At 41.2% G+C, this 25,325-nt stretch overlaps 1 protein-coding gene across 1 annotated transcript in view; it reads left to right on the forward strand.

Moving 5' to 3' along the window:
* Positions 1 to 25,325, forward strand: part of ERICH1 (glutamate rich 1) — a 104,758-nt gene that overhangs the window by 10,811 nt on the left and 68,622 nt on the right. The window contains exon 3 of the mRNA XM_050893973.1: positions 7,261 to 7,455. Coding sequence (XP_050749930.1) covers positions 7,261 to 7,455 — 195 coding nt within the window. The remainder of the gene's footprint in view (positions 1 to 7,260; positions 7,456 to 25,325) is intronic.

Raw genomic sequence — 25,325 nt, forward strand, 5'->3', positions numbered from 1 at the left:
TGAAATTAAATAGAAAACTTACTTAGAAGACAAGACTAGAATATGTAAGCTTTTCACATTTGTAGGTCTATGAGAATTGAAGTTTTCTGCTGAAAACTTCCAGGCAGTTGGACTAGATGATAGTTGTAGGTCCCTTCCAACTGAAAGATTCTATTTTAACTGCAGAAATACACCAACTGCTCTCTTCTTGCTGTGTTTACAGCTCTCTACATCTCAGACACAAGACCACAGTGGTTTTTTTGAAGCTAGAGAAGTACACAGAAGCCACATACTTCACTGTAAAATGGCATAGGCTCTTAATAATGCTGTGAGGAAAGTTCATGTGTTTAAATATAATTATATTTTGAATGAAAGTACAGTGGCTTTACAGATTAAAATCTTCCACTGTTGGCTTTTTAAACTATGTTATTTGCCACTACTATAAGCCAAATTACACTGCCTTTTCTTTAAGTGGAAAACTTGATGTCAGTGGGATTTCTGTGAGGAAGCTGAGCAAAATCTCATCCTAACGCTCCAAATGAGTTGCGTATATGCATTTTTATGTACTGCCCTTAAATGTGACTGTGCCTTAGGTACTGATGAAGTAGTAAGCAAAGTTCGGGATCTTGGTTACTGCACTAAGATGTTATGTGGTTTTTACCCCTTTAAAAAAGCAACAGCCATGCAGTGGGTATAACTAGTAACGTATTCTTTATGAATGTCTGTCTTGTACACCATTAGTGTACCTAATGAAAGTCAACTTATCTGGTGTTTGATATGTGATGACTCCTTTTTGCTAGCTTTAACTTCAGAGACCTGTTTTAGACCTCTTGTTGGTCTAAATTTATCATACAGTGGTCTAAATCTATCATACATATAATGAATCCAAAATATGTTTTGTGTAATAGATCCACCGTTATGTTAGGAAAACTTGTCCACCGTTATGTTAGGAAAACTTGTCCACCGTTATGTTAGGAAAACTTGTCCACCGTTATGTTAGGAAAACTTTTTTTTTCCGTGGTGACCTTGTAATAACGAAGATAATTTTGTCTACTTCCTTTTAACAAATAAAAGGACCAATGTGATCACATACATCTGATCTCTGGCTTAGTTTGAGTACATGTCAGTAACCAAATGAGAGGAGCCCTGGAGTGGTCTATGAAGAATATAGTATTAAAAGCAGTCTTCAGTGCAATTGGTTGTAGTACTTTCTGTTTGCAGTCAGCCCTGTAGTGTTTATAGGAGTTAGAGTTCAATGTAAGAGACTTCTCTAACTACATTGTTTTATTTTCTCCTGTTAGTTTATTAGAAGAATGTTGCAATACTTCTAGATGCTCATCAGTGCATTGAGATTGGCAATTCTTATTCACCATTAGCTTCTAGTATTTTTGTGGCATGGTCTAATGTAATCTTATCCTTGAGCTACATAACACTTCTCACTACTTGCTTAAAATTCTTTTGGCATTTGTTTGCTTAGTCTAAACAGCCCAAGGTCTCCTTGTTCTTCTATGTCTTGTTGGTTATTGTAAAAACCCTTCTCTGTGTCTGCTCAGGTTTGAGTTCAGCTGGTTTGTACACAGCAGACTTAAGGCTGTACAAGATTTTTGGTGAGATCTCTCTAGATTCATATACTAATGTAGTTCATTCCCCTGTCTCAGATTAAAAAATACTTGGCCCAATAGGGTCTTGGATCACATCGTCATTGTACATGACCTCCATCACAATAGTGGCTCAGTCTCTCTCATGATGGATTAAACACACAGGTTTTCATCTGCAGTCACCTCCAGCTTAGTAATCTCCATTTAGGAATGTTTGCTTGTCCCCCTAAGTGGAGCCCCCCACCCCCCAGGGGAAAAAAGTCCGTAAGGTTTAATTTCTCTCTTTAATCTTTCTAACCTTGTTAATGGAGGCAGTGACAATGTAGCCTGGTCTTCCCCTACAGCAAAAGAGCAAAGACTCTGTCTAAACCTTTAGGATTTGGGCCAGGTATTTCTGTTAATGTTATTACTGTGCAGTACCTCCTTTTGGCCATATGCCTAGCTCTAACATTGTGAAGTTTCCTTTGTATAATCTTGAACTGTGTTCAGTCTGTTCCACAAAACTGGTGTGGCATGCGCAACGCTTGCCCCCACCACCGCATGTGTGCGCACACAGTCTGATGTCTGGCAAATCCAGGTAGATTCAGAACACAAAGTCATCTTTAGTTGATGATTATAAAAAGTCTAATGCTTCTCTCACCTTCACTCACTTTCAGTGTCTTAACACTATACATCTCGCAGCATAAAGAATCTATCCATTGTAGTATTAAAGTCCTGTCAGATTCCTGGAGGTGAAAGAGCACACAAAATGTGGCAAGCACTTCTTCACAGTTTTATTTGCGCTTCTGTTTGGACTCTGGAGACATCAGCAATGGAAAAAATCTTTCCACGCAGTACTTGGAACTAAAATGATAACTAAGTCTGCTATCATAACAGACTCCAAAATATGGTGGTTCCTGGGCCATGCTCATCTAACTTAGAGGCTTAGAGCTTCCTCCAGTTGTCACTGTGTGACCAGGTGTTCAGAGCCATGTCTTCCTTCAGTAACGTATAGCTATGGGGAAATTTTTCTTCACATTGCAGAATACATTCCCTATAGAACTGAGAAAGCATCTTTAGTCTTCAGTAGGTTGGGAGTAATAAGCTATCAATTATACCTCAGAGAATAGAGCCACGATAAGCTACTGTGGTAGTTTTTTAAAGACTGGGTGGATTGGGTGAAGTCTTCCTTTCATTAATTCTTGCCTGGTCTGTGCACTATAAAACTTCTTGGATTACTATCTGCTGTCCCAGATTTTGTAGGGAAGTAAGGACAGTTGAAAGTTATGCAGGGCTAATGCTAACAAACGTTCTATGTTGCTTTCAGCTGCCTCCACATCACTGCCATTCCTGGCCCCTAAACCGCTTAGCTTATCTGCTTTCTTCTCTCACTTCCAGTTTCTCATCTGTTAGTTCCAGAGACTGCTTTGTTCTAAGAGGAGAGATATATTTGCAGTAGTCTGTGCAACAAGGCTTCCCTTTTTTTCCTTTTAATTGGTTTCTTACTGCTGTTCGCGTTTCTTTCCTATTCGATTACAGGCTCAGTTCCAGAGATAATTCCCCTCAAACTATTCTTTCTCTTCCAGACTGGAACACCAGGTTTTGTAATATGTGAACACAATTTTCAAGAATGTCCTCAAAAACATACCCGGTAGAACATATTTAATCCATTCCCTTGTACCTTCTGCATTAATGCTGTATGTAAATGTGGCAATTTTCATTGGTTCTGACTCCAAATGGTGTATCCCTCATCTTTTCTTAAGGTCTTTTTAAAAACACGTCTCAAAATTGTATATGCTTGTTTAGAAACATCAGTCTGCTATGAAAAGTGAAAAAGTGTTCCGAGATTGGTCTCTTGAAAGACCACATGAATCTGCACAGATCCTCCATCAGTTAATGTTGACTGGAAAACAACAGCAACAAATAACCGTATGTACTTGCCTATGCTGTGAGTATGGTGAGAGCAAGTCTTATTCTATTTTGGAACTCTGATAGGTTAGATATGTCTCTGGTAGTAGATATTTTTCCTTGAATTTTCTTTATTGCTAATCTACTGTTAAGAGGTAGTTATTTTTAAGAGTTTGAGCAGTTCTTACCAGATGGACTGATCTCTGATGCTGCATAGTGTCAAAGACATCACGTTAAAGAGAGTTTTGAATAGGGGAGAAAAACTGCTCTGTAGCATCAGGCAAGACCAGCCTCCTGTAGTTAAGCCAATGCTCATGGATATCACAGGGTATCTTTCTTTAAGTAATTGCAGCAATAAAACCGTGAGGAAAGAGCATCCTCTGTCATCTGAAAAATCTTTTGGTAGTTCAGCTCTGAGACTCTTAACTGCAAAGCGGAGTGCTTCTTTGGAGCATGTAAAGCTGCTGAGTATGGCAGGATAGATATTCCTCAGAGCCTAATTTCCTTCTTCATTGATACGCAGGACAAACTTGTTCAAACAGTTTTGGGCCACAGGCAGATTTTTTTTTCTTCAGGCTAGAATATACTTAGGATTCCAAATAGTTCAGACTAAATCAGTCACTTTTTTCAGCTGCTCTCTAGTGATACACGTTCTTCATTCTCCTGAGGAAGGGGTACTGCTGGGATACATTGCTTCCTGCTGTCTTCAGAAGGCTTGAAATCCATCAGGTTCCAAACAGGGACCTTGTCATGCCTAGGTGTCACCACTGCTCGTTTCCATTCTGTTGTGGTTATTGGGAATTACTAGTCGTCTTAAGAGATGACTTTGCAGTGCTGAGATGCACTGACACAGGTGTGAAAGCTTTGTAGGCAATAAAGAACTCTGCCCCCCCCCCCCCCCCCGCACCCAGCTGCTTCTCCCTATGTCTGCTGAAAACTCCAGCCTGTAAGAGTGGATGCTGCTTTGGTGTTGGCAGCTAAACCACATCTTTGCTGAAGTAAATCTATTACTGCTACTGACGTAGATATTTCTTTCTAAGCAAGAGAGATTTTTGTGAAAGAATGCTTCCCTCAGTATTCACACCCTCCAAAGGCAGGCATTGTTTCAGCTTCCTTTCTCAAGCGTAGGTATTAGACATAAGGGGAGCCTCATGTGAATGAGAAGGAATGAACATACCAAAACTGGTCTCGTATTGCTTTCTGAAGCAATGCTAATGTGCATATGAGTATGGTCCCTATTTTTTAAAAAGGAAAGAAAAAGAGTGAAGTCATTTTTTTGTGGGGGTAACTGAACAGATGACTACAGAAATCAGATTTCAAGGTGGGGAGCATAAAATGCACTGTAGCTATGAGGATGCTGGCTTTCCTCAGCAGATTTGGAGAAAATGTATTTCCATATAGAGATTCGTCAGTATCTCAGTATCTCAATGATCATTTGCTTTGGAAGAATAGCTTCCTCAATACAAGTGCTTGAATGTTAATTTGTGTACTGGTTTTGGCTGTGCTGGAGTTAATTTTCTTCATAACAGCTCCTGCGGTGCTATGTTTTTTGGATTTGTGGTGAAAGCAGTGTTGATAACACACCAATGTCTTGGTTATTACTGAGCAGTGCTTGCACAGTGTCAAGGCCTTCTCTGTTTTTCAGGCTGCCCCGCCAGCGATTAGGCTGGGGGTAGGCAAGAGGCTGGGAGGGGACACAGCCGGGACAGCTGACCCCAGCTGACCAAAGGGATATCCCATACCATATGACGTCATGCCCAGCAATAAAAGCTGGGGGAAGAAGAAGGAAGGGGGGGACGTTCAGAGTGATGGCATTTGTCTTCCCAAGTAACTGTTACACGTGATGGAGCCCTGGCTTCCTGGAGATGGCTGAGCACCTGCCTGCCAATGGGAAGCAGTAAATGAATCCTTATGTTGCTTTGCATGTGTGCGCGGCTTTTGCTTTACCTATTAAACTGTCTTCATCTCAACCCACAAGTTGTCTCAATTCTACCTTTCCAATTCTCTTTCCCATCCAACGCGGGGGGGGAGTGAGCAAGCAGCTGTGTGGGACTTAGCTGCCTACCAGGGTTAAACCATGACATTTAGTAACGGCTCTACGGGAGTTCATTAAAATGCTGCAGTGTTAGTAGCAGTACTCAGGGAAAGGATCCAGGATAAACTTCTTAGATAACTTGCTTTAGAGTCAGAGATCTGCAAAGGGCAGTTAACTTTGTCTTATTACACTGCTTATTTCTGTCTACTTTCTCTATTTGTCCTGTGAGGAGAGTAATTGTGGATTTTGTCTTTCTAGCTGTACAATATCCTGGCAAGGGAACCTTACGGAAAGAAAATACACAGTCACTTGTTGATGTCTGTTTTTCTGGGAACGGTAGTCTTAACCCACAACTTGCAAAATGCATTGTGCTTACTTGATGGGGGCATCGCTGGCAGCTTGTCACAGGTTTTTTCATGTCACTGAATGATGCATAGAAAAACTACAATTTGGGCTTCATAAGCAAAGCTTTCTGCACAAGTATCTCTTCAGGCTTACATCTTGTCATAGGCCTTTCATAAGGTCACCAGTTATTCAAGAGATTGGGCACAAGCAAAGAGTAAGTGATCATGTATAAACTAGTAAGCTCAAAAAAACTCTTAACAAGACATTCTCCCCCATAGTTAGTCATTTACATGACAATAGAAGCATATAGCCAAGGTACACGTGGAGATAAAGTTTGTCTATCAAGGATTGGTGGTACAAGGATTTCCCAGCTCGATGAAGGTGATTTTTTGAGTTGTGAAGGAAAGTAATTTATTGAAGAGAGTTATGTGACGATAGTATGTTCTTCTGTTAAGCTGCAGTAGGAGCCATTCTTCTTATAACAACATCTCTTTCTCTTGGCAGAATTATTTTGTTAAGAATCTGCACCAGGTTGCTTGTATAGTGTCCATACACTGTATATTAAATTTAAAATTGGAGTCTAGATAACATGTTCTTTTCCAAATCTCTCTCTTCCCTCCTCCCCCCATCCCGCAATATCTGCTTGACCATGTAGAATTCATTAAACTGGGGATGTTGTTTCGCAATAGATAAGCTTTCTTAGTATTACTTTGTATTTTAATATAATATGTAATTTCAAGTGATTGAAATATGCATGCATCCATATAAAGATGATAGTTTTATTGATGAGTAGATTATTTGCATATATTTCTTTTCTTTAATCAAATCATGCTTGCATTTGAGTAACTAGTAGCAGATTGCCAGTGTCGTCAGAAAGGGGCCCATAAGAGGAAGAGGCGTATAAGAATACTGCTAATTCTGTAGAAATAATTGGGTTACCATGTGTTTCTACTGCTGTCTGCTTCTAGTTTTTCTATGTGATTAAATAGTTGTAGCTTACTGATTTTACTGAGTGATTCAATTGGAATGCCTCTGTGCCAGAAGAGGCCTGCATTTTGAGCAGCCTTATAACTCTTGTGTAGAAAGATACTTGTTTTAAAAGAAATTTTAAAAAATTAATGTGTTTAGTCTGTAAGTGTACTGTATTTATTGCCAAAATGTAGTCAAATACAAGACTTTAAATGTAACCTTGCTAGTGAACTCTGGGGTTTTAAAGCTGCTTTTCTGACTCCAGTTTAGGACTTTAATGTATTATTTTCAACTTTACCTGTGAGAGGTAGGGACTACTGAAGACAGACTTGCATGGAGTATGAGGGGAAACTATCTTGTATCAATTAGTTGGGGTTTTTTAAAGTCTTAAAATACCTTTAAAACAAAGCATTTCTTTCTGTTTAAAAAAGTTTTCTTATCCCACAGTGTTCATAGGGAAAGTACTGAAACGTCTCTATGCTGAAACTTCATCATCTTCTCCTGTGCATACTTCGAGTACAGAAGAGGAGGCAGTTCTCAGAAATCTAGGCTCAAAATCCAAAGAAAAGAATTTGGATAATGTTCAGACTTCATCAGCAGATGCTAGCACATCAACTGACAGACCCTGCGAATCATTTCAAGGTGAGACTGCATAGTCCTTTTTCTGATAATATGCTTTTAAATATAGTTACTTTACTTGAGAACAGTATAATATCTACTTTTTTCATCTATTGATACCAACAGACAAATCTGAATACAAGCGCTAGTGGTACTTAATACCTAGAACACTTGAGGCCAGTAAATAAGTCCTGTGAAAGCCAAGAAATAGTCTTGGTGTATATGCGTGAACGCAGCGTTTAGCAGTAGCTAATATGAAATTTTAGCATAACTGTCTTTGGTGTAATGTCTGTTGAACAGTGAGAAAATTACTTATACTGGTACAACTCTGCTCAGCTATTAGAGATACACCCAAAGATTGGTGGGTATACATGATCCAGCACTTCCTCCTGCCCTCATGTTGCAACAGAAACCCCATGGGGAATGTAAACCCAACAGGAGGAAAATACTAATTCAGGCACTATGTTAGTACACTGCTAAAGAGCATTATTTTGTGTGTGTTTATGCAATGAAAGTGGCACATTAATATTTTGACAGGTAAGTAAAAGTCCTTTTTCAAATGGGTTGTAAAATGCGGATGCTATGCCAAAAGCTGAAGGAGTTGCAAAATGAGGTAGCTATGGTATTACTTGTGGGTGAAAGGCTCTGTGCATAAGTACAGAAGTGTGAATTGCTTTGTGTTGTAGCTCATCTAAAACCAAATTTTGCCGTAACTGAAAGAGGTTAAACTGACTTGAAATAAAAAGGCATGTTTCCTGAGAGTATAAAAAGCTTTCTTTAGGGGAGGTGCTCAGCTAGACCTGTTACAAACAAGGAAGACTGATTATGGATGTGGTCCGGGGCAGGAGACTGAAGTCTTGAAGTGCACAAAATGAGTAGTAGGATTAGAACCCTGTACTACAGAAGAACAGATGTTTGTCTTGTTCAGGGAACTTCGTGGTAGGATCGAATGGAAGAGTGGTCTGAATTGCAAAGGAGCTCTGGAGAGCTGGTTGATCTTCAGCAATAACCTTCTCAAAGCACAAGAATGGCTCATTTTGACATACAGAAAACTAAGCAAGTGTGGCAGGATGCCTGACTGCGCTCAGATGTGTCAGGGAGCAGCAAGGGGAAGGTGAGGGATGGCTAGCTGGGACAAGGCAGGCACAGGAGCTGTCATCACTGTTGAAGCAGTCCCACAGTGCCTGAAAAAGGAGAGCAGAGCATGGGTGGTAACAGTAACCAGGTTCAGCCAACAGTCCAGTGACACCAGGCAAGTTAATAGTGACAACGCAGGTCTGAGGTCAAGCCAGAATGTAAAGTCTGTGAGTCAGGGTGTGCGTCAGTTGGGGTATGTGCCCAGGCACAGGCATGGCTGCAGTCTAGCTCAGGCTGGGAGCTGCTTAAAAGCAGCTCCTGAGTGATGTGAGGGGAGCTCCTGCTGAGGTGGCTTCTTACAGGTCTTTCATAAGCAGCTCTTTCTTCACAACAGTCTGGATCAACAGCTGTGTGATATCAGAGAGCTGCCCGGACGTGCAGGCAGCTAAGCTCCTTAGAGGGAGCTCTGGGCCCTTACGACACAAAAAGGAAATACAGAGAAGGTGAAAGCAGGTACTAGCTACCAAAGACACATACAGAGATGTTGCCTGAGTGTGCTGGGATGGAGTTAGGAAGGCCAAAGCTCAGCTGGAGTTGAAACTCATGAGGGATGTGGGAAGAAACAAGAAGGGTGGGGGCAACAACTGGAAAGCTAAAGAAAATGTGCGCCCACTGCTCAATGGGCAAGGGACTAGTGATAGAAGACAAAGAAAACGCTGAGGTACTTGGTGCCTTTTTTTGCCTGTCTTTACTGGTAAGATTTGTCCTCGGGCCTCCCAGGCCCCTGAGCCTAATGATAAAGTCGATAGGAGTGAAGCATTACCCACAGTAGATGATGATAGCTGGGGCGTAGTTAAGCCAGTTGCGCAATTGCATGTCAGTGGGACAAGGTGGTGTGCATCCAGGGGTGCTGGCTGATGTCATTGTGAGGCTGGTTTCTATCCTCTGAGAAGTCATTGCAATTGGGAGGTTCCTCAGTGACTGGAAAAGGCAAACATTGTACCCATTTTCAGGAAGGGCAAGAAGGAGGGTCTGGAAAACTGAGCATGTTACAGAGTAAATCCTTCTGGAAGCTCTTTCCAGCCATGTGAAGGACAAAAAGGGAATTGGGAACAGTAAGTCTTGATTTACCAAAGGCAGGTTGTGCAACCCAGTTGTCTTCTGTGATGACATGACTGGCTTGTAGATAGGGAGGGCACAGTGCATGTTCTTTAATTTTTTTTAGCGGGGCCTTCAGCATAGTCTCCCATAGTATTCTTACAGCCAAGAAGGTGAGAGATCAGCTAGGTAAGTGAATGGTCAGATAGATAGACTGCCAAGCTCAAAGGATGGTGATCAGCAGTAGAAAGTTCGATAGATGGCCAAAAGGATGGTGATCGGCAGTAGAAAGTTCGATAGATGGCCGTGTGCTAGCGGTGTACCTTGGGGATTAATACTGGAGTGCAGAGTCCCGTGTCTGCCATGAAATAACCAACAATACAGGCTGGGGGTAACCTGGCTGAAAGCAGCCCCACATAAAAGGACCTAAGGGTTCTGGTAGATGCCCAGCTGAACATGAGTCAGCATTGCATCCTTGCCACAAAGCCGGCTGATGACACATTGTGCTGTATTAGCAATGTAGCCAGCAGTTTGAAGGAAGCAATCGTTCCTTTTGTGAGACCACACTGGAGCAGCGTTTGTGAGTCCATACTGGAAGTACTGTGACCAGTGGGCTCCTTAGTAAAAGAAAGGTAGTGACAAAGTAGAGTGAGTCCAATGGAGGGCACTGTAATGGCCAGAGAGCCAGATGATGTTATGTAAGAGGAGAGACTGAGAATCGAGTTTGTTCAGTCATCAGAAAAGAAGGTTACGAGGAAATCTCATTACTTCAGCTACCAAATGGGAAGGAGGACTGTAGAGAAGACTGAGCCGTGCACTTTTTGGAGGCTCAGCAACAGGCTACGGGGCAACAAAGAAGTTGTGGCAAGAGTAATTCCAGCTAGATGGGGGAGGGAATTCCACCTTGGGGATGATCAAACATTGGGAATGGGCTGCCCAGAGAGAGTTTTGGTATCTCATCCTTGGAGGAGCTGAAAACTAAACAGTGTGCTAGAAAACTTGATCTAATTGGGTCAAATTTTAATGGGGTTTGGGCTAATGACCTCCAAAAGTCCTTCCAACATGGATTAGTCTAGAAATCTGTGTTACTGGGGATTTTTTTGTTTGGTTGGTTTTTTTAATTAAAAAAAAAAAAAAAGCCCCCCACCCAGTCTATAACAAGGATGGCTAGTAACAGGTTGGCTACAGGGCTTTCTTACATGTGTCTCTGGTAGAATTTGCTTTTGAAGGATTGTGTGGCTGTTGTCCTGTATTGTATCCCATTACTGTGACAGAAGATTGCCTGGAAATCTCAGCTTGTTGCAGTTCCATTTGTTTGATACCCATTTTGTTTTTCTAGATCAGTACTTCTTTTGTGTAGTCAACAATGAGAGGCACATTTTCAAAAGGCTGATAAAGCATTAAGCTTATTTTATAAAATTATATTTCATAGCATTGGGAACCAGTTGTCCTTTTGAAATAGGTAACAGGCTATTTATTGGCTCTGTGATGAAGATGTGCTAAATAAACATGACTATGGAGTAATTTCTTAAACTAAAAATGCCTTCATTTGTAGTGAATCTATACTATTCCTTACAAATTAGGGCCTGCCTAAACTCCTACTGAAGTGGGAGGTGAGGGGGAGAATTTAGTTGACCTTGCGATGTATAACTCCTTTGATTGTTTATACCTGGTTCCTAATACAGTGTTCTTCAAGTTAATGAGACAAAAGCTTTTGATCCAGAATCCTAATACAGGTAAAATATAGCTCATGGGAAAGGGAACATGGAGCAAAAAGAACAGTTCCGTATTTAGGATTTTCACAGCAAAGCAACAAGGCTGTTCTTGAAATTAACAGCAAACTGAGCTTGTTTTGTGTTGGAGGCAAGCAAATGCTATGGTAGTACAGAAAAGGTTCTGCTTTGATTGATGTTCTACAGATGTGTACTTAAAAAAAAAAATACCTTGAAGAGGGTTGCAGTGAAACTCATAGGAAAAAGAGAAATCAGTTACTCATCTGTGAAACCAACAGATAACCATTCTTCTCTGGTTGTGATTTCATTTAAATTTAAGGAGCTCTTGCATGAATAGTCATTTACATGTTGTGATTTTATGGCATTGGACGCTGAAAGTACATGTTTAGTGACAGGCTGTAAGATTTGGAGCTATAAATTGTGACCTTGGAAAAGGAAAAACATAAAGGCATTGATTGAATTTTTTGATCATACGCTATTTTAAGTAACCTCTTTCTTGTAGACCAAAGGTTATGGGCATAACTACGAAAGAGCCGATCATTTAACTAGCAGTAGTCTAAGATGGACAATGGAAAATGAGAGGGATTTTTTTTGTGTAGATACTAACTCCTTACTAGTTTGAAAGTGATTATTTCAGTCCTACAAAATCTACTGAAAAATTCAATTGTGTCAGTAAGAAATTGAGGATTTCTGTAAAAAGAAGCTGACTTAAAGTCCAAGTATTTTCTAGCATTAAATAACAACTTTTACTATAAAACTCATCACAATGTTCTACTTGCCTTTAACAGTTATTTTCAAACTGTGAAAATACCACTACCATTATGCATGAGCTAACCCCCCCCTAGATTCTTGTATTTATTGGAATGCAGTTTGCAGCATTGCCTTAAATGTCTGCATCTTGATGCATAATAGGGACTTATGCCCATAAAATTTAAAGATCATACTTTTATATCCTGTAAATATTTGCATTTATATGCCTCTTTGGAGATCAAGTTAAAGTTGAGATGCTTAAGTATATAGAAGATCAGGACCCATGTTAATGACTGGTTCTCATTTAATTTTGGAAGAGTAATAATTTAGTATCAGAAAGGGTTGTCCTATAAAGCTCCCCACATAGTTCTGGAACTAAAGCTTACAATAAGACCCAGAATAACTGGAGACTGAAGGAAAATTCTGAGGGACGGTGTGCTTTGTGACTACAGAGTGATCTTCTGAATGGTATGTGCATTTTCTTTAGGAAGATGGTAGTTCTGTTAGGGATGGAGAAAATGTGGAGGTGCCATGCTTCTTCTGAATCCCAAAGGAGGATGGTAGTTGCTTCTATGTTATCTCTTGAAAAGAAATTTTTTTTTTTTAAGTGACTTAAAAAAACCCCAACAAACCCAACCACCTGCCTGTGGCCAAAATTTCTGTTCAAGGGCATACTAAGATGTACCTTCCCTTTGGATTCTAGTTGTCCTAAATCAGATTTCCCCCCCCCCCCCCCACTATTCTACCAAAATACTCAGTGAGAAAACTAATGTAACCAAAATAGAGGTTCCCCATCCCCCAGGACAATTAGATAAGACTTTCTAAACATTCCTCCCTTTGAGGAACTTGATTGTTCCATTGCAAGAGCTATAGTTCTTAATTTCAGAAGATGTAAGAAAAGAGTTTTTTCTTGCTTCAACACAAAATTAAAGAGGGTCTAGATAACCAGCTTTATTACCTTAAACCATTTAAAAGTTACGCACACATGTAATAAACCTGAGCCTTCTTGGCAGGCAAAGTATTAAAGAGAGCAAATGGAAAACTGAAAGCTCCTACAAGTAAGAGGACTTAATTTCATTTTCCCTAAGCTTGCGAATATGCTTCCAAGTGCAGTATTATAAATGCTTAAAAACTTGCTGTACTGCAAAAAAAAAAAAGTGTCTGGCAAAAGACTGAGAAAGCATTTCTAAGTACGAATTACTTGCTTGGATATGGGCTTTGACTAAGTTTTGTTCTGAGCATTAGTTTCTGACCCTTCTTAGGGCAGGATCTACTTGCAACAAGGATTAATTTCATGGAGAATGTTTCTTTTGAGGTCTGCAGTTCTGTGACTTCTTTACTTTTTATTGCTACTTTAAAACCTCACTAATTGTTTTTAAAACCTTTATAGTGTATATTCAAAGTAGACATGCATGCTTCTGACTAGAGACTTGCTAATTGTAGAATTGGCTTTTTTAATGGCTTCCTTAGTCTCAGGCCTTTTTCTTGGTCAGAATTATAACCGCTTTTTAAAGGACTTCAGATTTACTGATTGATGTTTAGCATCTTCTTTATAAAAATTAGAATTTAAGAGTTGTTGAAGAAGGATAATTGTATACAAGTGAAATGTATAGTATTCAATTTTTCTGTATAAAGCATGCTCTTCCGCTTCTGGTTTTTGTGTTTTCCCTAATTCTGAAAAAGGAAATTGAAATGCAGAGAGCCTAGGCAGAGTCTCGGATCTTGTGGAGACAACCTATTTGGTCTTTGTCTCCTTCATTTATTTAAGTAAGAGGTAATGAAGAAAAATACTAAGCTATTATTACTCCTAGGTTTTAGGGTTTTTTAAAAAAAAGGGAATCCATACTACGCTATATAAATAGACAAAATGCAATTTCCTCCATATTCATTAAATAAAAAAGTGAATGTCTATCAACTGTGAAGTATCCCAGTGTTGTTATCCTATATAAGGAATTCCTGTCAAAATTCAGTAAAGCTGTGTGATTATTTTTTTAATTTTTTGTGTTCTCCTTCTTACTTTTTCCATTGAAGTTATTAATGCTGGCAGTATACTGCATTTAAGAAATCATCACTGGGACACCTGGCCTGTGTCCTTACTCATCCTAATCCTGTCTTCCTGCAGCCATTCTATTATAGAAAACTTAAGTTTGTGACAGAAGTGCCTAGAAGACAAAACTTGTCTAAAAAATATGCATGGACAGCCCTGGCTTTTAGTTGATCGAATTGATGAAGTGCATATGCTTGAGAAATTCTCTAGCAGTACCCAATGCAGTAAACAGCTTTAGAGACTTGTTAAACAATTCAGCTTCGTTTTAGTTAATTACTCTGAAAAGCTGTCTATTGTGAATAAGCTAAAGAGCAATGGAGATTATAATTATTATACAACAAAGTGTTGTCACACAGTCTTATGTTCTTCTCTCAAGGGTTTAAAAATTCTCTCATTACATGCTATATTACGGTAGCGTTATACTGTGAAAATGGGATAGATATATCCAGAAATGAGTAGAGTATTTGACTGAAGACACCAACCTCTGGTGGCTGTGGTAGAAATGGTGCCAAACCAGATTTACAAGCTGGTAGCTATATGCTTGGGGGGAGTGTAGAGATCTGGGATCTGGGGGAGGAGGGGGAAAAAAAAAACAAAAAACAAAACACAAGCAAAAAAAATCTGTCTCTGTTCAGTCTGAGTGGGCTGCATGTATAATATCTGTAACTTCTGTTGTGACAGAAACAGCCTTGTAGTTCAGTCTCCAGTTCCCCTAGCAATGCTTTTTTTTTTTTTATTTGCTCCTGGTTGGCAGATTCCTTCCCTTTCCAGTGTTCTTACGTATATACATGCGCTCATTCTTCTCTTCTCTTCTATGTCTTCATTTCAAACAGCTTAGCTGTCATAGGGAAATCTGCTGGCCTCTGTGACAACTGAAAGCAATTTAACAAGTAGCTCATCTAATAGTATGTAGCGGTTGCCTAATTGGAGTAGAAAATGCCAACTTTAGCTGTAAGTGTAAACAAGCTCTAAACCTAAATGTAGCCAGCTGCAGGAAAATCAATTATCTTGAGAAAGGAAACAGAAAAATGGCTTGTGTAAGAACTTGATAAAATGGACTTGTTTCAGATTCACCTCAGGACTGTCTATCAGCTCTTCTCTAGCTAACTGTAGCATAGTAATTGTGTGTGTGTTAGCATTCTCACTGTCCACCTTGTCTCCCTGTTTGAAATTATTTTTAATGTATTGATGACAAAACAGGTTGTGTGAGATGCCTCTCCTGCTCCCATTTACACTGGGGAGTTTATTGCTTAAGCTGCCATTGTCAAAATCGTAGTTATTCAGAGTCAAATTTCATGTTTTCTGCTGTTACACATGCTTACTTCCTACTTGTTTTTCCTACTAACTGTACCCTCTAACCATTATTTGAAAAGTAGAAATGCTTATAATGTGAACTTGATACTGAACTAAGTTCAGGGCAAATTATTTTCCATAATTTTTTTGTGCTTTTGTGTTTTGCATTATTTTTGTACACAAATGGGAATGGACTCTTACTGATGACTTCCAATTATGGAATAAAAAAATGTGTGTTTTGGGGGGGAAGAAGTTTAAAACCTTAAACTTTGTTTACTTTTATTCTGATGAGCACATCTGTTTATTTCCTGGTCTAGTTTCAGGTAAGTCCCAGTAATGACACAATCACTTAATCAGTGAGGGTAATTAACTAATTGCAACTTAGACATGGCCTTTTAGATTTGATGTTGTTGCATTTATTTTAAAAACCTATGTTGATTGACGGGGATGTATTTGGCTTTTAATAAGTGTATTGAACAAGTAAGATCTGCAGCACTAGAAGAAATAATTGAGCTGAGTGCTAACTTAAGATAGCTTTATCCTCCTGTTTATACAGCTAGAATTCTTAGACTTCTCATCAAAATATTGCCTATAATCATATACCAGGACATATATGAGACATTGAAGCTTTTAAGTTAAATAACTTAACACTTAGCTGTATAGTTTTTTTATCATTACCTCATATATTCAATTTTCAGAAAGCAAAAAATAGCTTTTTATTATGGTGAGTAACTCCTTCACCATTAAAACCCACTTTTTAAATTAGCTATCTTGTAATTTTAAAACTGCCGTCTGCCTGTAGTCAGATTCTGCTCTGGAAAGTGTTCTGTTTCTTGATTTCCTTGATCAAGGCTTTTTCCCTACTCCACTCTCACTTTGTATTGTGCTTTGTTTTCATTACTTTTTCCAAGGGAATTTAGATGTTTTAATGGTTCATAAGTAAAAATTCTTCCTCAGATGATGAGTGAGAACAAGACGAAGAAGGATTTCTACTTTTTTAATCTGTTTTTTCTCTGTGACAAAGAGTGTCTGCCACTTCTAGTGTAATGAAACTGAGGCTGAGTAATAATGGTAAGTCCTGTATCTAGGACCTGTATCCAGGTATCCAAGACACCTTTCTAGGTGTCTTTTAAAAAAAAAAAAAAAAAAAAAAAAAAAGAGTTAGTGTACATGTGGGAGGTGGTAAGGGAAATAATTTTGAGCTCTCTTGTTCCTTGTTTTTTATGAATTTCCCATCCTAACTTTGGGCCTTGTAAAATGGGTATATCTTTATTGACCTCCATTTCCTTCTGAAGTTTTTTGTTTCCATCAAGCTGAAGGAGAAGACAATGATGTGGAAGTACTTCTGAGGATTTTCTTAAGTTGTTTTCTTCTTTTCGTGCTCTAGTCCTCTAAGCATCAATCTCCTCTTCCCTCTCTCCTCTTCCATGAAAACTTTATTGATGTAATGAGGTCTGTAAATTCCAAGTTGGACCATGTTACTTTCATTGAAAACTTTTGCAATTATTCTACTGGAAATATTAACAGAAAGGTTTAAAAATGTGTTTTAAACCAAACTTAGGTGGTGATGTCATTTTTATTAGCCACAAGAAAATGGTTGTAAGGAATGAAAAGCAAGAGAAAACAGTGCTTTCTTTTTTTTTTTCCCTTTATGTTAGATATATAGATAATGATCTATGGCATAGTTTAAAATAGGAAAAAAACCTTTGTATTAGTTTTTCGGTCATCTTAGACCTGTTTCAGCTCTTAAGAAATTGGATTACTGCTGTTAATACAAATGAGAATATGATAAGGCCTAGTATTCAGTGGAAGAGAATGTTAATTTTATACTGAAGATGCTGCAATCTACACTGAAATAAATACGTAGCCATAAAAAGTGTAAGAAGTGCAAATGTGTTTGTGGAAATAAACTACTAGCCTTTAGAATGAGAGAACTCTTAACACAGTTTGGCAAAATGCTATTGTATGGGAAAGACTTCACTAAGCCTGCAAAGTAAGTCATGAGACAGCTTTGAGAAATAATTCTGGGCAAATAATTGCCACAAAAAAACCCCCACCCTATTCTAAAGCCCTCAAGAAGGGGGCTTTGATCGCCCTTCATTGCAAATAAACCCTAACAGCAGTTTTAGGAATTGAAGATCTCAGCACTGCTGGGTAACAACACTATAGTTACATGCTTCTCAATTGGATGATGAATCTGAATAAGGAAGTGTTACGATAACCTGTAACAGGTGTTTGAACCTTAATAAAGTAAATTTTAATAAAATTGAAAGTTAATTTACAACACAAAACAGAATTTAAAAACACAATATATAAAATCCACAGTGATGGCTTTTCCAAAGTGCAGAGGGCTTAACAAAAAGGTAACTAAGTTGGCAATATTTGTAGAAGTATTTGAGACATTTACTACAAGATGAGTGCATGGATCATCATTAATTTAGATGCTGTCATTATTCTTCTTCCCATTCTCCCTCCCTTCTAATCATACTGATGCTTGAACAGGAAGGCTGAAATGTAGCTTGTCAAATATTAAGTATACCCTTCTTTCAAGAAATACTACAAATGTGCTTAGTTGAAAAGGGTTGGGAATCTATCCCACCAAACTCATGGGTACCACTGAATGATTGTATCTGGTTTCACTGAAAATCTATTCATTATCTTAGTATGTTGGAAAGGGCAAACTGTAAGGCTGGCCATCAGTTACCCTTTTCCTTTTCCTTTCTCTTCAATTTGCATGCTCTCCACAGGGGAGACAGTTGGGAGGGGAGCTGCTGTAGGAGTTGGTTCCAGACCCTTTATCTGAGTTGGTTCCAGACCCTAAGCCATAGGCAAGTGTTAGCTCATTACAGGCCAAGGAGCCACGGGCTATGGGTAGAAAAAGGAATTTTCATTCAAAAATAAATCTTGAAGACCTAGTTTTATTTATCTAATCAAGTGTACTAAGTCACCAAGCCATAAAAAGGAATGCTTAGGAAAGACTCCCATGACTACTGACTTAATTACTTCATAGTCATTTCCATTATTTGAGAAGAGGGAGTAACCTCTGTAATTTAGACTTTCTCTTTTTAATGAAGTGAAGCACTTCTAGTGATGTCAAGTGTCAGGATGGAGGTTGGAATGAATTGGTTTGAGTGACACCATGCTACTGGGCACAAATGGTATACCCCCTAAGGTCTGGGAGCAGTCTCCTGTAATATGGCTAGGCTTCTACAAAAAAAATCTGGGAATGCAGTGAAAACATGCTATTTCTTGAACATCAAAGTATTAGTGGACTTTTTAGTCAGTTATCTTTAAACAGAAAGTAGCAGAAATTAAGGTCAACACAAAAAATTCAGTACTGCTGTCTACACTAGCATGTAGTGACCAATAGTATTGTCAAAAAGAGTAATGGAATAAAATGAGTGTATTGTACTACTTCCCCACGATGTTCTCCAGCAGTTTGCTGCTTGAGGATGTTCTGAGCCAGAGAACATCATGTATCTGTTTAATTATCTTATTTTTTTCTTTCGTTAATTTGTTGTTTGAGTCTATGTAATTGTGCAATTTGGAATAGAACTATACACTTTGAAGTTTTACCTGGCAAGCAGGGAAATTTATCATTCAAAACAGAATAGCAGACATCTTCAACATTTTAAAGCTGAAGTGAACTCTGCAGAAGAAAATACTTTTTCAGTATTCTGTTACAGGTATTGGTGCCAATAAAATGTGACAGTAGCAAATAATGTAACATGAGATAATTATATGTCCAAAAGACATTCAGTAAACTATTTAGAAAGAGATGAAGAATCTTTGGAAGGATTGTATCTTCAGCCAAAAACTGGCTTGAGTGACTCTCCTTGTTTATTCCAATAAAGTACAGATAATGAGGGGGATGGATTGGACACTAATATTTGCAGATGAGAGAAATTTTTCTATTAGTTAAATTAGTAACATTGGGCACTAGAGGTGTTAAAACAAGCTAAAGGAATTAGGCTGTAATAGTGAACTGTATTTATTAGTTCTCCATAAAGGGAGTTCCATAATTTTGTGAGAGGCAAGTTCCTACCTGCAGGGATGAATTTATAGAGAAATAATTCATCAACTAGTCCAATCACTCAGCAAAGTAGCACAACATTTCCATTATTGTGTGATGGTTATCATTTGAGTAAAACAAATGACCAGCAGTGACTGTCCATTCTTTGCTAGGTTGCTTATTATCATCATTTTTTCTCTCTGCCCAATGTGACTTACCTAGTATTGAGGGAGAGAATCCTGCTGAAGACTGAGGTCAAGCAGCAGGAACTATGTAGCACTCCAAGGAAAAGGATTGTACTTTCCAATTGCACAGAAGACTACTTGAGCTAAAAGGTTCTGCCTTTGTGGAAAGCACTCTGTAGTGTGTGTGTTGACTTGAGATTGGAAAACAATCCTGTGAAAGTCAACCTGTGAACAGAGAATGATTGTACACAATATCACACCTCATGTCCCTGAAGTTACTCTGACATACCTTACCATGACAGACTAAAGTAACTATAGCTTGATGTTCAGGAATTTGGATATCATCTGAACAAGAATGTGTATACATTGGGGGATGGGGGGCGGTATTTAGGATCACCAGACTTGTTTTATAATCTTCATGCTGATGAAGGACAACTTGATGTCTTTACATTGATCAACTGGAAAAGTACCTGTTTTTCAGTACCACAGCTCAGGAGGACCCTCTAGGTGTGTATGTTCTACAGTTAGTCACTGATACCACCTTTACAACACTTCAATTTATGAAGGTTTTTTGGAGGAGACAAAACTCTTGCCCAGGATTTGCATGTGCATTATCTTTAAAGACACTTGTTTTGCTAGTCAGTGAAGGGGAAAGTGATAGTGCATCTATGTTGTGTAGAGATAAAGAGGGTTGTATATGTGCATTGGGGATTGTCATAGTTTTCAGGTTGTAGTCTCAATCTCACTTATATGTAATAAAAATGAGGAATAGCTAGAACATGGTCATATTTTAGCTTACATAATAAGTAAAAACATACTTTAATACAAACTTTTTAAAGGAGATAACAGACCTTCTTCAAGCCTTATTTTTGTCCAGATCATATCTACTGTAACACCACGCAGTAAGTGCCTGCTAAGAATAATGACTTTTGTAGAAGGTATGACACTGAACTAATCGGACCTTGAATTTGATCCAGCATCAGCCCTCTCTTCCTGTGCTTTTCTGTAAAGACCTCTTTTTGGGGATGAACTCTTTTCTTCCATTTGGAGAACTGATAGCTGGGTGTTTCCAAGGGATAATTTTGTGGAAAAGATCACAGTCTTGGTCAGATTGGGCTAACTTGATAGTTGTTTGGGGAAGACTGCAAGATGTTCTAGCTGACCTCTGGACTTGTGTCCTCTATTTGCTCTGCGAGTCCTGCCCGATGGGAACACAGCAGTAGGTTACCAAGGCTTTCTGAGTTACAGGGAAGCACTTCATGGGAAAGACAAAATTTCTGTGTAAGATTGTGAAACTGTACCGAGTGCAGCTGCCCCCGTGCTGGCAGTGGGGGCTGCAGGGGCAGCCTCAGTGAGGAGAGGCTGGGCTGCCCCATGCCGGACACAGCCGGTTCCAGCCGGCTCCAACTGACTCACCACAGGGCACAGCTGAGCCCGCAGCCCAGACGGTGGTGCCTCAGGGAAAACGTGTAAGAAAGGAGAGAACACTCCCAAGAGAGGAGGGAACTAAAAGGAGTGACAAACAACAGTGGCAACACCAGGGTCAGAGGAGGAGGAGGAGGAGGTGCTCTGTGGTTGAGCAAATGTTCCTGAAGGACTGCAGCCCACGGAGAACCCCTGCTGGTGTAGGGGAAGAGTGAAAAGGAAGGAGCAGCAGAGAGAAACTGTTATACTGACTGTAAACAGCCACTGCCACCACCTTGCACTGCTTGTTGCCTCACTGAAGGGACTTAGAAGGAGTTAGATAGCTGGTTCCAAGTGCAGTCTGCAGTGGACCCACAGCCATGGCCAAACAGCCAAAACCCCCCTCACCAACACACATGGAAGGGAGGGGAGCCAATAATGCAGAAGAATGGAAGCTTGCAAGGGCAAGGACCTGCAGGAAGAAGAGACTTCCCCCGAAGCCTGAGGTGCCCTTGCAGAACTACTTCACCGCTCTGCAGACTGAAGAGGAAAGACCTGTCACATCAGGAGAGATGCTGGACCTGAGTAAGGCAGCCTGATCTGCTCCCTGTGTAACAACCAGCACAAATAAGAAAAGGCGATGGGTGATAATAGTAGGCAACTCTCTTCTGAGAGGTACGGAGGCACCCATCTGCTGACCTGACGTGCTCTCTAGAGAGCTGTGCTGCTTACTGGGGGCTCGTATCAGGGATGTCACCGAGAGACTACCAAGCCTCGTACAGTCCACCGACTATTATCCGCTGCTGTTGTTTCATGTGGGCACCAGTGATACAGCTGAGAGCAGTCTGAGGAGTATCAAGAAGGACTACAGAGCCCTGGGAGCGGCGGTAAGGGACTCTGGAGCGCAGGTAGTTTTTTCCTCAATCCTCCCAGTCAAAGGGAAGAGGTCTGAAAGGGCCAGTCGAATCTGGTGAATCAACAGATGGTTACAGGACTGGTGCCACAGCCAGGGGTTTGGCTGCTTAGACCATGGGACTCACTTTGAGTAACCTGGTCTGCTGGGGGCTGAAGGGGTCCATCTGTCAGAGAAGGGGATGAGCATCTTCGGTCATAGGCTTGCCAAGCTGGTGAAGAGGGCTTTAAACTAAAGTTGCTGGGGGAGGGGAACCTCAATCCATCCCACTCCTACCAGTTTGATGCCAGTGCTAGCAACAGATGCCCAGAGCCTGGAGGGGGATCACAGGTCAGCAGGAGAGCACCTGAAGAGCAGCACAAAGGAATTCCAGCCACTCCAGCCAGTAAGTCAGCTTCATCAGGGGCCCAATTTCAATGCCTCTGTGCAAATGCACATGGCATGGGGAATAAACAAGAGGAGTCAGAGACATGCACACGCTGCAGGGCTATGATCTTATTGGCATCACGGAGATGTGGTGGGATGGCCCGATGACTGGAGTGTTGGAATGGAAGGATACAGGCTCTTTAGGAAGGACAGGTAGGGGAGATGAGGAGGGGGTGTCCTCCTCTATGTCAATGACCAGCTGGAGTGCATGGAGCTCTGCCTGGGGATGGATGAAGAGCCGACCGAGAGCCTATGGGTCAGGATTAAAGGGAGGGCAGGGACAGGTGACATTATAGTGGGGGTCTGCTACAGGCCACCTGACCAGGAAGACTGAGAGGATGATGCCCTCTCTAGACAGATAGGAGCAGCCTCACATTCACAAACCCTGGTCCTCATGAGGACTTCAACCACCCCGATTATCTGTTGGAAGGACAACACAGCAGGGCATAAGCAATCCAGGAGGTTCCTGGAATGTGTTGATGACAACTTCCTCCTCCAAGTGAGAGAGGAGCCAATGAGGAGAGGTGCTATGCTGGACCTTGTTCTCACCAACAAGGAAGGGCTGGTGGGGAATGTGAAGCTCAAGGGCAGCCTTGGCTGCAGTGACCATGCAACGGTGGAGTTCAAGATCCTTAGGGCAGCGAGGAGGGGGCACAGAAAGCTTGCTACCCTTGACTTCAGGAGAGCAGATTTGGGCCTCTTCAGGGTCTGCTTAGGGGAGTACCATGGGATAAAGCCCTGGAGGGAAGAGGGGCCCAAGAAAGCTGGTTAATATTCAAGGATCACCTCCTCCAAGCTCAGGAGCAATGCATCCCAACAAAGAGGAATTCGGCAAAAACGCCAGGAGGCCTGCGTGGATGAACAAGGAGCTCCTGGACAAACTCAAACACAAAAGGAAGCCTATAGAGGGTGGAAGCAAGGACAGGTAGCCTGGGAGGAATACAGAGAAATTGTCTGAGCAGCCAGGGATCAGGTTAGGAAAGCTAAAGCCCTGATAGAATTGAATCTGGCCAGGGACATCAAGGGCAACAAGAAAAGCTTCTCTAGGCACGTCAGTGATAAAAGGAAGACTAGGGAAAATGTGGGCCCTCTCTGGAAGGAAACGGGAGACTTGGTTACCCGGGACATGGAGAAGGCTGAGGTACTCAACCACTGTTTTGCCTCAGCCTTCACCGGCAAGTGCTCCAGCCACACCACCCAAGTCGCAGAAGGCAAAGGCAGGGACTGGGAGGATGAAGAACTGCCCACGGCAGGAGAAGATCAGGTTTGAGACCATCTAAGGAACCTGAAGGTGCACGAGTCCATAGGACCTGATGAGATGCATCCGCGGGTCCTGAGGGAACTGGCGGATGAAGTGGCTAAGCCACTATCCATCCTATTTGGGAAGTCGTGGCAGTCCGGGGAAGTTCCCACTGACTGGAAAAGGGGAAACATAACCCCATTTTTAAAAAGGGAAAAAAGGAAGTCCTGGGGAACTACAGTCCAGTCAGTCTCACCTCTGTGCCCAGCAAGATCATGGAGCAGATCCTCCTGGAAACTATGCTAAGGCACATGGAAAATAAGGAGGTAATTGGTGACAGCCAACATGGCTTCACTAAGGGCAAATCATGCCTGACAAATATGGTGGCCTTCTATGACGGGGTTACAGCATTGGTGGATAAGGGAAGAGCAACGGACGTCATCTACCTGCACTTGTGCAAAGCATTGGACACTGTCCCGCATGACATCCTTGTCTCTAAATTGGAGAGACGTGGATTTGATGGATGGATCACTTGGTGGATAAGGAATTGGCTGGATTGTCATACTCAAAGAGTTGCAGTCAACGGCTCGATGTCCAAGTGGAGACCAGTGATGAGTGGCGATCCTCAGGGGTCGGTATTGGGACCAGCTCTGTTTAACTTCTTTGTTGGCGACATGGACAGTGGGATTGAGTGCACCCTCAGCAAGTTTGCCGACAACACCAGCTGTGTGGTGCAGTCAACACACTGGAGGGAAGGGATGCCATCCAGAGGGACCTTGACAGGCTTGAGAGGTGGGCCCGTGCGAACCTCATGAAGTTCCACAAGGCCAAGTGCAAGGTCCTGCACATGGTTCGGGGCAATCCCAAGCACAAATACAGGCTGGGCGATGAGTGGATTGAGAGCAGCCCTGAGGAGAAGGACTTGGAGGTATTAGTGGATGAAAAACTGAATACGAGCCAGCAATGTGTGTTTGCAGCCCAGGAAGCCAACCATATCCTGGGCTGCATCAAAAGAAGTGTGGCTAGCAGGTCAAGGAGGTGATTCTCCCCCCCTACTCCACTCTCATGAGACCCCACCTGGAGTACTGTGTTCAGCTCTGGGGCCCCCAACATAAGAAGGACATGGACCTGTTGGAGCGAGTCCAGAGGAGGGCCACGAAGGTGATCAGAGGTCTGGAACACCTCCCCTATGAGGACAGGCTGAGAGAGTTGAGGTTGTTTAGCCTGGAGAAGAGAAGGCTCCAGGGAGACCTTATAGCAGCCTTCCAGTACCTAAAGGGGGCCTACAAGAAAGCCAGAGAGGGACTTTTTGCAAGGGCATGTCGTGATAGGACAAGGAGTAATGGCTTTAAACGGAAGGAAGGTAGATTTAGTTTAGATGTAAGGAAGTTGTTCTTCATTGTGAGGGTGGTGAGACACTGGAACAGGTTGTCCAGAGAAGTTTTGGATGTCCCCTCCCTGGAAGTGTTCAAGGCCAGGTTGGATGGGGCTTTGAGCAACCTGGTCTAGTGGTAGGTGTCCCTGCCCATGGCAGGGGGGTTGGAACTAGATCATCTTTAAGGTCCCTTCCAACCCAAACCATTCTCTGACTGAGTGTAACCTGCAGCAATAGTAAGTGAGGAGGAGAGAAGTTTGGAGTGAATATGAGCCAGGGAGGAAAGGTGTTTTTCCTAAGTGTTTTAATGTTTGCTTCTTTTTGTTTCCCAATACCTGAGT

The sequence above is a fragment of the Gymnogyps californianus genome, chromosome 3 (assembly GCF_018139145.2).
Source record: "Gymnogyps californianus isolate 813 chromosome 3, ASM1813914v2, whole genome shotgun sequence".
In the NCBI taxonomy this organism is placed as follows: domain Eukaryota; kingdom Metazoa; phylum Chordata; class Aves; order Accipitriformes; family Cathartidae; genus Gymnogyps; species Gymnogyps californianus.